Raw genomic sequence first — 16,461 nt, forward strand, 5'->3', positions numbered from 1 at the left:
ACCAAAGATTGGTATTATACATTAGGATCAGAGTAATATAAATGAAGTTTATTCGTGTAGTCAGTGGATTTTTAGCATCAACTAAATGCTAACCACTCTGTTATAGCCTGTGCATATAGTACTTTATTAATAAATAAACATGATCCTTACCTAATGGAACTTATAGTTAATAAACAGAAAAATATTTAAATAAGAGTAACAGGATAGGAGGATTATGAATAAATAGGATTGCATGACCATAACTGAATGGAGGTATAGGTGGTGGTTAAAAAGAGGAAAAAGGTAAGGACTTACCCAGCTTATACACTCTAAATAGTTTCTTAGGTGTCCATGAAAAACTAACTTATTTTGGGTCTGAACGAGGAACTGGAAAAGAAAGAATGAGTCAAAGACTGTTTAGGTCATGATAATGGAGCCAGTTTGGGGAAGCCCCTACAGACCATATATGTGACTGCAATTAATTAGAATACATCCATTATTTAAAATATGAGTTTATAATGGGCCAGAACTGAACAATCAAATATTCTATTTTTCCATTAAGAACTGTATTTCAGGCCAGGCTATGGTAGTGCATGCCTTTAATTCTTGCTCCTGGGAAGCAAAGGCAGGCAGATCTCTGTGAGTTTGAGTCCAGCCTGGTCTACAGAGCGAGTGCCAGAACAGGCTCCAAAGCTACACAGAGAAACTCTGTCTCGGGGGTGGGAGGAAATGTATCTCAGGAGAACCAAATAGTTCAGAAAGATAGTTTATTCATGTAGAATTCCAACCTGTAAACAAATAATAACATTATTTTAGTAGAATGAAATGAATTACCTGTGCATTAAAATTGTCTTTTCTGCTTATACTTAGTTTGTTTAGGAAGTGTAAGAGTCTTTAAAAGAAAGGGAGGTAAGAGTTTGTCAGGTATGATTGTGAGATGCTAGGAAGGTATTTCATGTGGTGGAGATGACATGAGCAAAGTGCAGAAATGAGAAAAATACTGTTATGTAGCCAACAGGAACTTAGCAGCTGGGCTCCCCAGAGTATAAACAGTTAAGTGTAAGTACTGGAGATTATAATCAAGATGAGTTCTCAGAATGCATAGTACCTGGAAATAGTGAAACCCAACTATTCCAAGTTTAGGAAGAACTTAAGATCCAAAGGCGCTTTAGTTGTTGTTATGCATTGGATGATAGATGTGTAGATATATTTTCTCTCCTCATAGTTCAAGAGTTTTGCTGTAATTTAGAAATGTGGTCCATGCTTCAGCCAAGTTACAATAGGAGCCTTAGATGCCAGCTGTGTGATTAGTCAAATAGTTTGGTGATATGAAATGGATATTCCTTAAGTCCCACTTTTCTCATCCTTAAATATTTTTAACAGGGTATCCAGAAGTTGGCTAGTCAATATCTGAAGAGAGATTGGCCTGGAATAAAAAGTGATGATCGGAATGATTACAGGTAACTTACTAAAGTGTGTGTGTGTGTGTGTGTGTGTGTGTGTGTAGGCCAGAGCTCAACCTCAGATATCATTTCTCTAGAACCATCAACTTGTTTTCTAATACAGAGTCTCTTATTGGACCCTGAAGTTTGCCAATTAGACTAGGCTGGTTGGCCAGTAAGCCCTAGGGAGCATATTTTCTCTACCTCTCCAGTGTTGGGATTATAAGCATATGCCACTACACCCAGTTTTTTAATGTAGTTGCTGGGAATTGAACTCAGTTCTCATGCTTGCATGGCATGTACTTTGTACAAACTGAGTCGTGACCTTTGTTTTAAAATGGTTTTACTCAGAGTTACAGTTAAATAATGTGATTGATACTCCAGTTTTTAAAAGGATTACCTTTTTCTTTGCCTGTTTTAAAGACATAATTATTTTAAAAAATTATATTCCACAGCATGAATAAACTTTGTAAATTAGATTATTTCAACATATCTTAATCCGGAATTATATATGAATACCCGCATATGGAATTGAAAGAACAGAGAAACAGGTTGTTTTCTTATGAATCTGTGATAATGGAACATTGTTGCAATAGTAATGAAACAAGATTACACTGCTATCATGCTCATTGACATGTTAAAATAAATCTTTAATTTTCAAACTTGATCTTTGTGAATAAGTATTTTAATAATGAGTGAGAAGTACTTTGTGTGTAGCATGATACTTAACATTGGAAATGTATGTATATAAGAGGGTGTGGAAAAGCTCACCAGTTTATGTTCCACATGAAACTTTTCAAGAAGGCCAGCGACAGCAGAATACAGATTTTGTCCTCAGTAACCTACCAGTATCTTGTGATTTTGTTTAGACTTTGATACCTTTTGGGGCAACAAAATTTGAAAACACTTACTGGTTTTTGTGCTTAGGGATGTCATTGCTTTGGGAGGTAGAGAAGTCAAAAAACTCAGCATTTACCATCTTCTTGGAATTAAAGACCGTTTCCAACAAACAACAGTTAAAAAAAATTGAGTAGTTAAGAGTCCATTTTAAAGCCTAACTCAGAAGCATGCAACCGAAATGTCCATGAAGACCGACATGAAAGCATTTCCTAAAAGGGGCTGGAGCCGGGCAGGGTAGAGCACAACTTTCATCCCAGTGTGATCTTTTGTGAATTCGAGTTCAGCCATGGCTGTTTCACAGAGAAACCCTGTCTCGATCTCCCTCCCTCCAGAAAATGAACGGGGCTAGAAAATGGAATGTGAAAAGAAATCTAAAAATTATTTACACTGCCACAGTTCAGCTTGCATAGCTACAAAAAAATAGATAGCATAATTTTAATATTAAAGTAAATAAGAAATAAAAGTAAGAGTTTTTTTATGAACTTATTAGTATGTAAACAGTTCGCTGAGGGGAAAGAGATACGGGGATCAAATACTAAGTAAAAGAGACAGTAAAGTAAAGCCCATGGTTAGGAAACAGGCTCTGCATGACTGATGTGAATCGGCCTTCCAGGAGAGACTGTGTTGCTGATGCAGGACTACAAATGATGGATGAGGTGTATTCTAGTGTGTTTGAAATTCAGGATTCAGGTTACTAAAGAAAGAAGGGAATGGCTCTTCTTCCAGGCAAGCTTATAAAAGAGGTGTTTTAACCCAACAGCTACTGAATATTTACTAAATGCCAGACACCTTGTAGGACTTTGCTCACATTCGTGATTATTAAAACAACCCAGTGAGGGAAATATAATTATTCTTATTTTATATAATAAGTTAGCTGTTAGAGTAAACTTTAGGATTAGAGACCTTTAAAGATATGGTCTGTTTTTCAGGAACTTACAGAAAGTAGTCACTATAAACAGATGTCAAATTTGGAAGTAGTAGAAGTGGATATGCAGAAAAACCTCGGCTTATAGCACTTAGTCTTAAGAAATGTGCAAGACGTTGCCAGACAGACAACTTGGTGAAAGGAATTGAGCAGGAGTAACATCTTGAAGATGTGGCGCCTAGGAAACAGTGACAGGCTCTTGTGAAATGTGTGGGTTAGAGGGTGAACCTGGCACTGAGGTGGGGATGTGTAGGTAAGCATCATAAATGGCTTTCAAGATCGTGCCTAGGGGAAGGTAACAGAGGCATTGAAGAATGTCAGTAGAGAAGCTCACAACTAACTCCACAGTCACAGTGCAAGGTAGAGTTGCACAAAAATGCCCAAAATATAAACCATTATAATTTATCTTCATCAGAATAATAAAAATTATACTAAAAATGAGGTTGTAAGGAAGATTTCAGAGGTTTCTAAGAGAGTGAAGCCAGAAGACTTACAGTTGATTTGGTGTGGGGTTTGTCAAGATTTATTCTGAAGCAATTATAGACAGCTTCCTCTGTAACTAAAATAGTTCTTGGCACAGAAGACACTTGATAAATATTTACTTATCTTCTTTTAAAAGAAGTAGAAAGGAGCCGGGCGATGGTGGCACGCGCCTTTAATCCCAGCACTCGGGAGGCAGAGGCAGGCGGATCTCTGTGAGTTTGAGGCCAGCCTGGTCTACAGAGCTAGTTCCAGGAGGCTCCAAAAGCCACAGAGAAACCCTGTCTCGAAAAACCAAAAAAAAAAAAAAAAAAAAAAAGTAGAAAGGGAGGGAGGATTAAACAGTGACTCCCAGGGGCTTTCTTTCTGTCTTTCATATTATTTTATTTTCTTCCTTTAAGCTAGTAATATGATATCCAATTTTTGTTGTAACCGGTAGGTCTGCAAACAGACTTATCCAATTTACAGGCAAGGCTGATGCTGCTTCTTGATTCTAGATCCACCATGGACTCTGGTCATCCAGCCCAAGTCACTCCCTTGTCCGACTTTATCCTCACTATATTGTATGGCCACTTCACTGAATCTCTTTCTAAATTTTAGCTTTTCCGTAGCTTCCACGATTTTGTCATGTTTTTTCATTTAGAATGTGTCTAACCTTACTGCATTGGCACCACCTTTGGGCTCTGAGCCTTTTTGTCAGCACTGTTACTCCCAGAAGCTGTATTTCCTTTCCTCCCTTTTCCAGAGCCACATTTTCCCTTAGCGGCAACTTCTAAGCTTGCTCTTGAGCTCCCAACCGTTCTGGTGGTAGTAAATGGTCTACACCCAGAAATTTTAACTTAGGTAACTTAGAGGATGATGAAAGTATTCTGGAGACGACAATAGAAAGATCATAACTGAGGGTAAAATGGCAATTGCCAATTTAAAAAACTTAATTCCTTTTACTTTGGGAGATTATAATACAATTACATCATTTCCCCCCTTCCCTTTCATCTCTCCAAACCTTTCCATTATCTCTTTCAAATTCATGGCTTTTGGGGGCTGGAGAGATGGCTCAGTGGTTAAGAGCATTGCCTGCTCTTCCAAAGGTCCTGAGTTCAATTCCCAGCAACCACATGGTGGCTCACAACCATCTGTAAAGAGGTCTGGCGCCCTCTTCTGGCCTTCAGGCATACAGACAGAATAGTGTATACATAATAAATAAATAAATTAAAAAAAAAAAAAATTCATGGCTTTTTTCATTAATTACTGCTACATGTGTATATGTGTGTATTTTTACACATTCACATATATTCGTAAATATGTAAGTACAGCTGGTTCAAAATATTATAATGTTACTTTATAGTTGTTTTCAGGGGTGGCCAGTTGTTGTGCTCTTCCCTGGGGAAGATTATTTTTCCTGCTCTCAGTGTGCCTTAGTTGCCTGGAAATTCTTTTTAGACTTGAGGTGTCATGGGGTTTCCCTTCACCCGCTTGTCAGTTGGAGCTGTCCTTGTTCAGCTCATGTTTAGACAGTGCTATTGGTGAGACTTTATGGGTATAGCTTCTGACATTTTTAGGAGACACAGTCTTACAGAAAAGTCCATGATCTTCTATATTTTTATGTTATTTTATTTTTTAAAAAATAAAACAAACTATCTTTTTTTTCATTTTACATACCAATCCAAGTTCTCAGTCCCTCCCCTCTTCCCATCTCCTCCACACACCCCCCATCCACTCCTCAGAGAGGGTAAGGCACATTGCTTTGGGGAAGGTTCAAGACCCTCCCTACTGCTATATCTAGGCTAAACAAGGTATCCATCCAAAGAGAACAGGTTCTCAAAAAGCAATAGGGATAAATCTGGTGCCACTGCCACTGCCAGTGCCTCAGTCTGCCCCAGGCATACAACTGTCACCCATATTCAGAGAGACTAGTTTGGTCCTATGCTGGTTCCTTCCCTGTCTGGCTGGAGTTGGTGAGCTCCCATTAGCTCAGGTAAACTGTTTCAGTGTGTGTCCCCCTCATGACCTTGAAAACAACTTGATGTTGGCAGAAAAACAGGCAAGTTGACTAATGGATATTAATCCACACACCTATGAACAGCTGATTTTTGACAAGCTAAAAGTATGCAATGAAAATAAGAAAGCATGTTCAACAAATGGTGCTGGCATAACTGGATGTCAACATGTAAAAAGAATGCAAATAGATCCACATCTATCCCCATGTACAAAACTCAAGTCCAGATGGATTAAAGACTTCAATATAAATCTGACCACACTGAACCTGATAGAAGAAAAAGTGGGAAGTAAACCTTAAATGCATGACCACAGGAGAACATTTCTAAACATAACACCAGTAGCACAGACACTGAGAGCAACAATAAATAAATGGGACCTCCTGAAACTGAGAAACTTCTAGAAAGAAAAGGATAGTCAATAAGACAAAAAGACAACCTACTGAATGGGAAAAGATCTTCACTAACCCCACATCAGACAGGCCTGATCTTCAAAATATATAAAGAACTCAAGAAATTAGACATCAAAATTCCAAATAACCTAATTAAAAATGGGAGAACTAAACAGAGAACTCTCAACAGAAGAATCTCAGATGGCCAGAAGACACTTAAAGAAATGTTCAACATCTTTAGGCATCAGAGAAATGCAAATCAAAACAACTCTGAGATTCCATCTTACACTAATCAGAATGGCAAAGATCAAAAACACCAATGATAGCGTATGCTGGAGAGGATGTGGAGTAAGGGGAACACTTCTCTATTGCTGGTGAGAATACAGACTTGTAAAAAAAAAAAAGAATACAGACTTGTACAACCATTCTGGAAATCAGTATGGTGGTTTCTCAGAAAACTGGGAATCAACCTACCTTAGGACACAGCAGTATCACTCTTGAGCATATACCCAAAGAATGCTCACTCATACTACAAGGACATTTCTTCAGCTATGTGCATAGCAGCTTTATTTGTAATAGCCAGAACCTGGAAACAGCCTAAAGGCCCTACAACCGAAGAATAGATAAAGAAAATGTGGTACATTTACACAATGGAGTATTACTCTGCAGTAAAATACAATGACATCTTGAAATTTGTGTGCAAATAGATAGAACTAAAAAAAAAAAATCCTGCATGAGGTAACCCAGACCCAGAAAGATGAACATGGTATATACCCACTCGTAATACTAGCTGTAAAGCAAAGGATTACGAGCCTATAGTCCATAACCCTAGAGAAGCCAAGTAACAAGGTGAATCCTAAGAAAAACATACATAGATCCACCTGGAAAGGGGAAATAGAAAAGAGCTTCTGACAAAATTGGGGGTATGGGGGTGGGGGAAGAAAGGAGAGTGGAAGGGGAAGAGGAAGCTGAGAAGGATAATGTGAGAAAAGGGTAGTCAAGATTGAGGAACGAAAGAGATGGAGAGCAAGGAAAGAGATACTTTGATTGAGGGAGCCATTATGGAGCTAGCCAGAAATCTGGCACTGGAGAAATTCCTAGGAATCCACAAAGATGATCCAAGCTAAGACCCTAAGCAATAGAGGGGAGGGTACCCAAACTGGCCTTGCCCTGTAGTCAGTCAGGTTGATGAATAGCGTAGATGTCACCATAGAACCTTCATCCAGCAACTGATGGGAACAGAGGCAGGGACCCGCAGCAGAGGACTGGGCTGAGCTCCCAAAGTTTAGTTGAAGAATGGGAGGAGTCAGATATGAGCAAAGAGATCCTCTATCTTTTAAAAATCTCCTGCCCCCTCTTCTGAGCCTCAGGTGCCTGAGTGTCTTGTAGAGCTGTCTGTTGGGAATGGAACTGCCAATATTTATTTATTTATTTATTTATTTGAAGCTTATTTTGTTTTAGTTTTAGTAATTTCAGCTTCCTGTTTAGTTAATTTATAGTTTGGTTTAGTTTAGAAATTTTTATCAAAGTAATATATGATTATCATTAGTTAAATAGTAAGAGTATAAACAGTACAAAGTCAGCCTCTTCTTTTCCTCGTATCATCTACTCACATTACATACCCTGAAATTGTCTACCATAAATTCTTTATCAATGTATTTTTATATTTATTCAAATGTTTATTTAAAATTACTCTTTTCTATTAATTAAGTCATTCATTTTCATCAGCATGCCTGATTGGACCTTTATTTCATTTACCAGTGTGATGATGCATGTACCATTAATGCTGTGTTACCACCCCATTGACGTGAAAACTAGACTTTTGTAATATTATCTCTGGGGGTATTTTTTATATTCTTTGCAGGTAGGTTTTTTGTGCTTACACTGTCAGTACTCCTCAAAGTTCCCGCCTCAGCTTTCTAGAGATTTCCGTCATCAAACCTGGTTTTAAATATTTTCTATGTGGCCTGGAGAAATGGATTAGTGGTTATAAACACTGGCTGGTCTGCCAAAGGTCCTGGGTTCAGTTCCTGGCACCCACGTGTCAGTTCACAGCAGTCTATTACTGAAGTCCCTTGGGACCCTATGCCCTCTTCTGATGTGCAGACAGATATCCAGACAAAACAACTATATAAAATAAATAAATATTCTCTGTAAACTGGCACTAACATTTTTATTAGAAAATATGGTTCATTCTAAAACCGAAGATCAGATGTCTTCTACTTCTCTAGATTTTACCTTCTCTATGTTGTTGGCTGCTTCTCTCTGCCCACAATTGCTCCCTTTCACAATTCCATTTGCTATAGCAACAAACTGCCTTTACCTTTCATCATGACTATCTTCATCTCTGCTGGTGTCCTCCATTCCCTTTGCAATCTTTCTCCCTCCTCTTCTATATAGTTCTTTGAGCTCTGAGGTGGGGGATTTGATGGAACCCTCCCTTTTAGACTCTCTCTCCCATCTACTGCCAAAAAACCTCTCTGAAGTTAACTGGATAACACACTGATTTGATAATATAGCAGGATATCGTTAGAAATCTGTTTATTGATTTCTTTTTTCAGACTAGTAAGTGTTTGGATTTTCCCTAGTTCTCTGGGCTATCTAGTCTCTGGTTGGTTAGCCAAGCAGTATCAAGAATGGGTTCCTTCTTGTGAAGTCACATCAAACATTGGTGGGTTCTCCTACAAGTTATGTGCCACTATCGCCCTAGCATATTTTGCAAGCAGGACAGATTGTAGGTCAAAGGTTTTGTGGCTGGGATGGTGTCCACATTTCTTTTTCAGTAGCCTGCAAAGTACCTTCCCTCACCAAGGAGACTAGAATGTAGGAATGAGGGCTCCTGGTCGGTACCAGCATAACAGACATCTCCATCTTCAGTGAATTGTGTGGGTGTTGTCCTTGGCAGTGGGGTCCCACTGTCTGATTGTAGAGAGCAACTTTTTGTTTTACCAACAGCCTGGGTTGTTTGGGGATTTCCATAGAACCCCCTTGACCAACAACTCAATTAACACAATCTAGTCCCACCACTGGAAGCCTTTCTTAGCTACAAGAGATGACCAGTCACTTTCATAGATTCTAGGAAACTTCTACTGCTCTAGGTTTCTTCACAACCCTCAGGTGCCCCCCACATGCATATGTTTCTCCCCACACTCTCTCCCTCCACCCCATCTCCACCCCTCACCTGTCCCTAGTTCACCCATAAGACATTTGCCCTTCCCAGGGAGATTCCTGAGTCCCCTCTAGACCCTTCTTTCTTACATAATGTCTCTGGGTCTAGAGATTATAGCTTGGTTATCATTTGCTTAATTGCTAATGATACTTTATAAATGAATACATACCCTATTTATCTGAGTCTGTCTTACCTCACTCAGGATGATTTTTTTCTATTTCTATCCATTTACCTACAAATTTTATGATGTCATTTTTAAACAATAATCTTCATTTTAAAACAGTAAACTCAGTAAGCTAAGTAACACTCCTTTGTGCAAATGTAATTTAACACCCCACAAATAATATAAAGAACACTCACTGACTCATATTCTTTACTCAGGTGCCCCAGTGGCAACACCCTATACTACCATAACAAGGAAGTAGATACTGATACTGCCTGACAGTATTAAATTCTGCCTAGTTTTCTGATGTTGAGATTGAAGTAGTAGGTATTGTATTGTAGGGACAGGACAGAGGCAGATGTCAGGAGACCTTTACATTAATCCAGGCACAAGATGATAGTGGCGTACACCAGATGGGGGCAATGCTGGAGGTCATTAGTGATCAGATTCTGTTCTGTAAGTTCAAGCAAACAAAAATTCCTTGATGAAACATTTGTGAAATGTAAGAGGAAAAAAAAAGAATGATTCAGTGACCATTCACAAGATTAAATAGTTTGCCAGAACTGAGTCTAGAAAAATTAAGTTTGTTCTTGGATGTATTAGGTATACAGTGTTTATAAATATCTAATGCATAATTAATCAATCAGTAGTTGAAGATTAGGGAAGGTGTGTGGAAAGATCTTAAAAGATCAGGAATTGTCAGCATAGTGATGTATTTAAATCATGAGCTTGGATGAACTAATATTGAGAGAAACTGGATAGACTCTGGGACACTATAGCGTGTATTGGGCTGAAGATACCGAGAAACCAACAACAGACGGTGAGAGTAGTTAGCAAGGTGGAGCGAGTCAGCAAGAATGATGTCCTGGGAGCTTGGTGTTTTCACCTTCTTATTAGTGAATGGAAGCAATAAAAACATGTGGGATATGCTACATGGTTATGTTGCTCGAACTTGAACTTGATCCAGGCATTGTGGTGGATCCTTATAATTCCCAACATTATGGGAAGCTGAGGCCAAGGTGTTATGACAAGTTCAAGGACGGGTTGAGCTTATAGTAAAGTTTAGGCCAGCCAGGGCTGTAGAATGAGACCCTGTCTAAAAACAAAACAAACTGATCTAGAACTTAAACCCAAGTGTTATACTGGTATCTGAATTCTATGTCTTTTAATAAGGACCTCATTGTTTAGGGTATGTTTGCTACTAGAAATCTAGTAACTTTAAAAAATGTTTTTAGTGAAAATGTAGTGACCTACATTTGTAAACAGAGACTGTGCTTTTATTTCCCAGCCACCCAGACCTGATTAATCATGCAAAAAGTATATGAATTGCAACACTGTTTGGCCAATGGCTCAGACATATTTCTAGCTAGCTGTTACATCATCAATTAACCCATTTCTATTAGTCTATGTATTGCATGTGGCCATGGCATTACCTCATTTTCTACATGTCTTGTTTTCTTGGCAACTGGCTGACATCTATAGACTGAGCCTTTCCTCTTCCTAGAATTCTCCTAGTCTGGTCACCCACCTGTACTTTCTGTCTGGCTACTGTCCAGTCAGCGTTTAATTAAATCAATACAAGTGACAAATATTTACAGGGTACAAGAGCATTATCCCACAGCACTTCCCCTTTTTTTCTTTTCAAAACAAGAACTCTGAATCTAATCTCCTTTGTTTAGCTTTTTTCCTGACCATTATCAAAAACAACTTATAACCAACACTAAACAAAGACAAACATCCATAATCCATTTTTTGGGAGTGTGGATGTAGTTTTCTAGGCTACTTCCTGCTGATTGAGAGTGCTGATAATCTTATGGGGGTAACCAAAGAAAATTAAGGATGATGGTCAAGTCCTGACTGGAGTATTCTTTGAGACTAGATCATGTCAGCCAACAGTCTTGAGGCTATTCTGGGTGTAGAACTCAGAGGAAACTGCAACAGAGTCACTCTGAAACATTAGGTCATCTGGCCATCCCTGCTCCTGTCAGAAATTGTGCATGGGGCTCTTCCTTGATCAAACCTGAATGAATCCACAGCCTCTCATTTCCTGTGGAAACAAAAGCAAAAGTTCTTCTTCGAAGTAATATATCTTTTGACTTAAAATTTGAATCCAGGGCATTTTCAAAATATATAGCTTGGATCAGTCCAGCAGCATTTATAATCAAATGTCTTTTAGCAGCTGTTGCTCCTTCCTCAGCAGTCAAACAATTCAAAGACAACACAGTAACATACAGTATCCGGATTCTCTGTATATTTTCCATCTTTACATGGTTTTAGTTTTTCTTTTCTTTTTATTTTCAATTGCTGGGTTTTTAAAATTTTTTAATACAATTTTTATTGATATTTATTGAGTTCTACATTTTTCTCTGTTCCCCTCCCTGCCTTTCCCCTCCCCTTTAAACCCTCCCCCAAGGTCTCCATGCTCCCAATTTACTAAGGAGATCTTGTCTTTTTCTACTTTCTACTTCCCATGTAGATTAGATCTATATAAGTCTATCTTAGTGTCCTCATTGTTGTCTAAGTTCTCTGGGATTGTGGTTTATAGGCTGGTTTTCTTTGATTTCTGTTTAAAAATCACCTATGAGTGAGTACATGTGATAATTGTCTTTCTGTGTCTGGCTTACCACACTCAAAATAATGTTTCCTAGTTGCATCCATTTTCCTGAAAGTTCAAGCTGTAATTTTTTTTTTCTGCTATGTAGTACTCCGTTGTGTAAATGTACCACATTTTTCTTATCCATTTTTTGATCGAGGGGCATTTAGGATATTTCCAGATTCTGGCTATGACAAACATTGCTGCTATGAATATAGTTGAGCACATGTCCTTGTGTCACAATTGAGCATCCTTTGGATATATACCGAAAAGTGGTATTACTGGGTCTTGAGGAATGTTGTTTCCTAATATTCTGAGAAATTACCACACTGATATCCAAAGCGGTTGTACCAGCTTGCATTCCCACCAGCAATGCAGAAGTGTTCCCTTTTCCCCATAACCTCTCCAGCATAAGTTTCATCAGTGTTTTTGATTTTGGCCATTCTTACAGGTGTAAGATGGAATCTCAGAGTTGTTTTGATTTGTATTTCTCTAATGACTAAGGATGTTGAACATTTCCTTTGGTGTCTTTAAGCCATTTTAAATTCCTGTGTTGAGAGTTCTCTGTTTAGGTCTGTACTCCATTTTTTATTGGATTATTTGTTCTTTTGATGACTGATTTTTTGAGTTCTTTATATATTTTGGAGATCAGACTGCTGTCTGATGTGAGGTTGTTAAAGATCTTTTCCCATTCTGTAGGCTGTCATTTTGTCTTGTTGACAGTGTTCTTTGCTTTTCAGAAGCTTTTCAGTTTCAGGAGGTCCCATTTATTAATTGTTTCTCTCTGTGTCTGTGCTGCTGGGGTCATATTTAGGAAGTGGTTGCTTGTGCCAGTGAGTTCAAGTGTACTTCCTACTTTTCTTTTTTTTTTTTCCTACTTGCTCTTCTATAAGGTTCAGTGTGGCTGCCTTTATGTTGAGGTCTTTGATCCATTTGGACTTGAGTTTTGTGCATGGTGATAGATATGGATCTATTTTCATTCTATATGTTGATATCTAGTTATGCCAGCACCACTTGTTAAATATGCTTTCTTTTTTCCATTTGATATTTTTTGCTTCTTTATCAAAGATCAGGTGTTCAAAGATGTGTAGATTGATATCCAGGTCTTCTATTCAGTTCCATTGGTCCTCCTGTCTGTTCTTATGTCAATACCAGGCTGTTTTCAGTACTGTAGCTCTGTAGTAGAGTTTGAAGCCAGGGATTGTGATGCCTCCAGAAGTTCTTTTATTGCACAGGATTGTTTTGGCTACCCTGGGTGTTTTGCTTTTCCATATGAAGTTGAGTACCGTTCTTTCGAAGTATATGAATAATTTTGCTGGGATTTTGATGGGCATTGCGTTGAATCTGTAGATTGCTTTTTGTAAGATTGCCATTTTTACTATATTAATTCTTCCTACCCAAGAGCATGGAAGATCTTTCCACTTTCTGGTGTCTTCTTCAATTTCTTTCTTCAAAGATTTAAAGTTCTTGTCATACAAGTCTTCCACTTGTTTGGTTAGAGTTACTCAGAGATATTTTATGCTATTTATGGCTATTGTGAAGGGTGTTGATTCTCTGATTTCTTCCCCAGCCCTTTTATCATCTGTGTACAGGAGGGCTACTGATTTTTTTGAGTTAATCTTGTATCCTGCTACATTGGTGAAAGTGTTTATGAGTTGTAGAAGTTCCTCGGTAGAATTTTTGGGTTCACTTATATAAACTATCATATCATCAGCAAACAGTGAGAGTTTGACTTCTTCTTTTCCAATTTGTATCCCCTTGATCTCCCTTTGGTGTTTTATTTCTCTAGTTAGGACCTCAAGAACTATATTGAATAGGTATGCAGAGAGTGGACAACCTTGTCTTGTTCCTGATTTCAGTGGATTCACTGGGAGTTTCTCTCCATTTAGTTTGATGTTGGCTGGTGACTTGCTGTATATTGCCTTAATTATGTTTAGGTATGTTCTTTATATCCCTGCTTTCTCCAAGACCTTTATCATGAAGGGATGTTGTATTTTGTCAAAAGTTTTTTTCAGCATCTAATAAGATGATCATGGGTTTTTATTTTTCAGCTTATTTATATGGTGGATTATGTTGACAGATTTTCGTATGTTGAACCATCCTTGCATCGGTGGGATGAAGCCAACTTGATCATGGTGGATGGTTCTGATGTGTTCTTGGATTCGATTTGCCAGTATTTTATTTAGGTTTTTTTTTTTTTTTTTTTTTTTTGATTTTCGAGACAGGGTTTCTCCGTAGATTTTTGGTTCCAGTCCTGGAACTAGCTCTTGTAGACCAGGCTGGCCTCAAACTCACAGAGATCCACCTGCCTTATTTAGTATTTTTGCATCAATGTTCATGAGTGAGATTGGTCTGTAATTCTCTTTCTTAGTAATGTCTTTCTGTGGTTTGGGTATCAGGGTAATTGTAGCCTCACAAAAAGAGTCTGGCAATGTTCCCTCTGTTTCTATTGTGTGGAATAATTTGAGGAGTATTTGTATTAGTTTCTCTTTGAAAGTTTTGTAGAATTCTGAGCAGAAACCATTCTGGTCCTGTGCTTTTTTTTGGTTGAGAGACTTTTGACGACTGTTTCTATTTCTTCAGCAGTTATAGGTCTGTTTAATTTGCTTATCTGGTCTTGATTTAATTTTGGTAAGTGATATTTATCCAGAAAGTTGTCCGTTTCCTTTATGTTTTCCAATTTTGTGGAGTACAGGTTTTCAAAATATGACCCAATGATCCTCTGTATTTCCTCCATGTCTGTTGTTATGTCTATGTCCCCCTTTTCATTTCTGATTTTGTTAATTTGGATATTCTCTGCCTTTTGGTTAGTTTGGATAAAGGTTTGTCTTTTTTGTTGATTTTCTTGAAGAACCAACTCTTTGTCTCATTGATTCTTTGTATTGTTTTCTTTGTTTCTATTTTGTTGATTTCAGCTCTCAATTTGATTATTTCCTGCCATCTAGTTCTCTTAGGTGAGTTTGCTTCTTTTTGTTTTAAAGTTTTCAAATATTCTGTTAATTCATTAGTGTGGAATTTTTCCAGCTTCTTTATGTAGGCTTTTAGTGCTTTGAACTTTCCTCTTAACACTGCTTTCATTGAGTCCCATAAATTTGAATATGTTGTGTGGTCATTTTCATTGAACTTTAGGAAGTCTTCAATTTCCCCCTTTATTTCTTTCTCGACCCATTGATGATTCAGGTAAGCATTGCTGATATCTTCCAATTTTTTGTTTGTTTTTTCCTCCATTTCTTTAAGGTAATAACTCATTTTATCTTTAAGAATTTCAAACATTCTCTTGAGGTTATTTTTTAAATCCTTTTCTTCTGGTTAATCCATATTTGGTTGTTCAGGTCTTGCTGTTGTGGGGTCTTTAGGTTTTACTGGTGTTGTGTTGCTCTTTGTGGTGTAGCATGTGATCTTACCTTTTCTACTCATCTTTTCCTGTAATAGATGTGTTTGGGGCTGTCTGAGATTTTGTTGAATAATCTAGGTGACAGTACATCCAAAGCTCAGATGGTTGTTCCTCATGGTACAGTCAGTGTCACAGTTCTAGTTACCCTGTTGGTTACTCCTGTTCCTGGAGGTAGCTCAGTGTTCCTGTGCTTATGTCTACTCCCTTGGAGTTTGCTGTTTCAGGCCTACTTTGGCCTAGGTTGCTGGCTTTGATCTGTTTCTGTAAATCCTGGTCTGGATCTCCTCCTGCAGAAGTCTCTGGCTTGGAGTTGGACCTGTTGTCGTGGAGATCACTGTCTCTGGATCTGGTCACTGGCTCAGTCGTGATCTACCATTGTTTTGGGGACTGGCTTCTGCTTCTGGTGGAGCTTGTTCTGTCTGTGCTCTAGGTAGCTGGTTCAGTCCCACTCCGGTTCTGGTAGAGATCGCAGACTCTGAGTCAGGTTGTTAGGTCAGTCCTGGTCTGCCATTGTCCCAGGACTGGGTTGGCTCCAAGGACTGGATTTACTCCTCAATTTTTTCATTTTTTTGAGACAGGGTTTCTCTGTGTATCATTGGCTGTGTTAGAACTCACTCTGTAGGCCAGGGTGCCCTTGAACTCACAGAAATCTGCCTGCCTCTGCTTACCAAGTGCTGGGCTTAATGGTATGTGCCACGGCACCCAACTACTCTCTTTCTTCTTATTTTTAAAGAACTTTTCTCTGTTTTCTTTTTTTCTCCCAAGCGTGTGTGTGTGTGTGTGTGTATTTATATAATTTTTTTTTGTTTTTTTTTGTTTGTTTGTTTTTTGTTTTTCGAGACAGGGTTTCTCTGTGGCTTTTGGAGCCAGTCCTGGAACTAGCTCTTGTAGACCAGGCTGGTCTCGAACTCACAGAAATCCGCCTGCCTCTGCCTCCCGAATGCTGGGATTAAAGGCGTGCGCCACCATCACCCGGCTCCTGTGTGTATTTTTAAACACACTGTAAATTGTTTAGAGTTTTTTGGGTTTT

The 16,461-nt window shown here is 38.4% G+C and overlaps 1 protein-coding gene and 1 pseudogene across 3 annotated transcripts in view; one reads left to right on the forward strand and one right to left on the reverse strand.

The window, feature by feature from the left end:
* Positions 1-16,461, forward strand: part of Fchsd2 (FCH and double SH3 domains 2) — a 215,412-nt gene that overhangs the window by 79,221 nt on the left and 119,730 nt on the right. For all 3 annotated transcript variants that reach the window (XM_041676210.1, XM_041676212.1, XM_041676211.1), the window contains exon 4: positions 1,363-1,439. In XM_041676210.1, the coding sequence (XP_041532144.1) occupies positions 1,363-1,439 (77 nt within the window). The remainder of the gene's footprint in view (positions 1-1,362; positions 1,440-16,461) is intronic.
* On the reverse strand, positions 4,080-8,476 carry LOC121463968 (annotated as a pseudogene).

This window comes from Microtus oregoni, unplaced genomic scaffold, assembly GCF_018167655.1.
Source record: "Microtus oregoni isolate MIOR12 unplaced genomic scaffold, Mior012 000027F_ref0000203, whole genome shotgun sequence".
In the NCBI taxonomy this organism is placed as follows: domain Eukaryota; kingdom Metazoa; phylum Chordata; class Mammalia; order Rodentia; family Cricetidae; genus Microtus; species Microtus oregoni.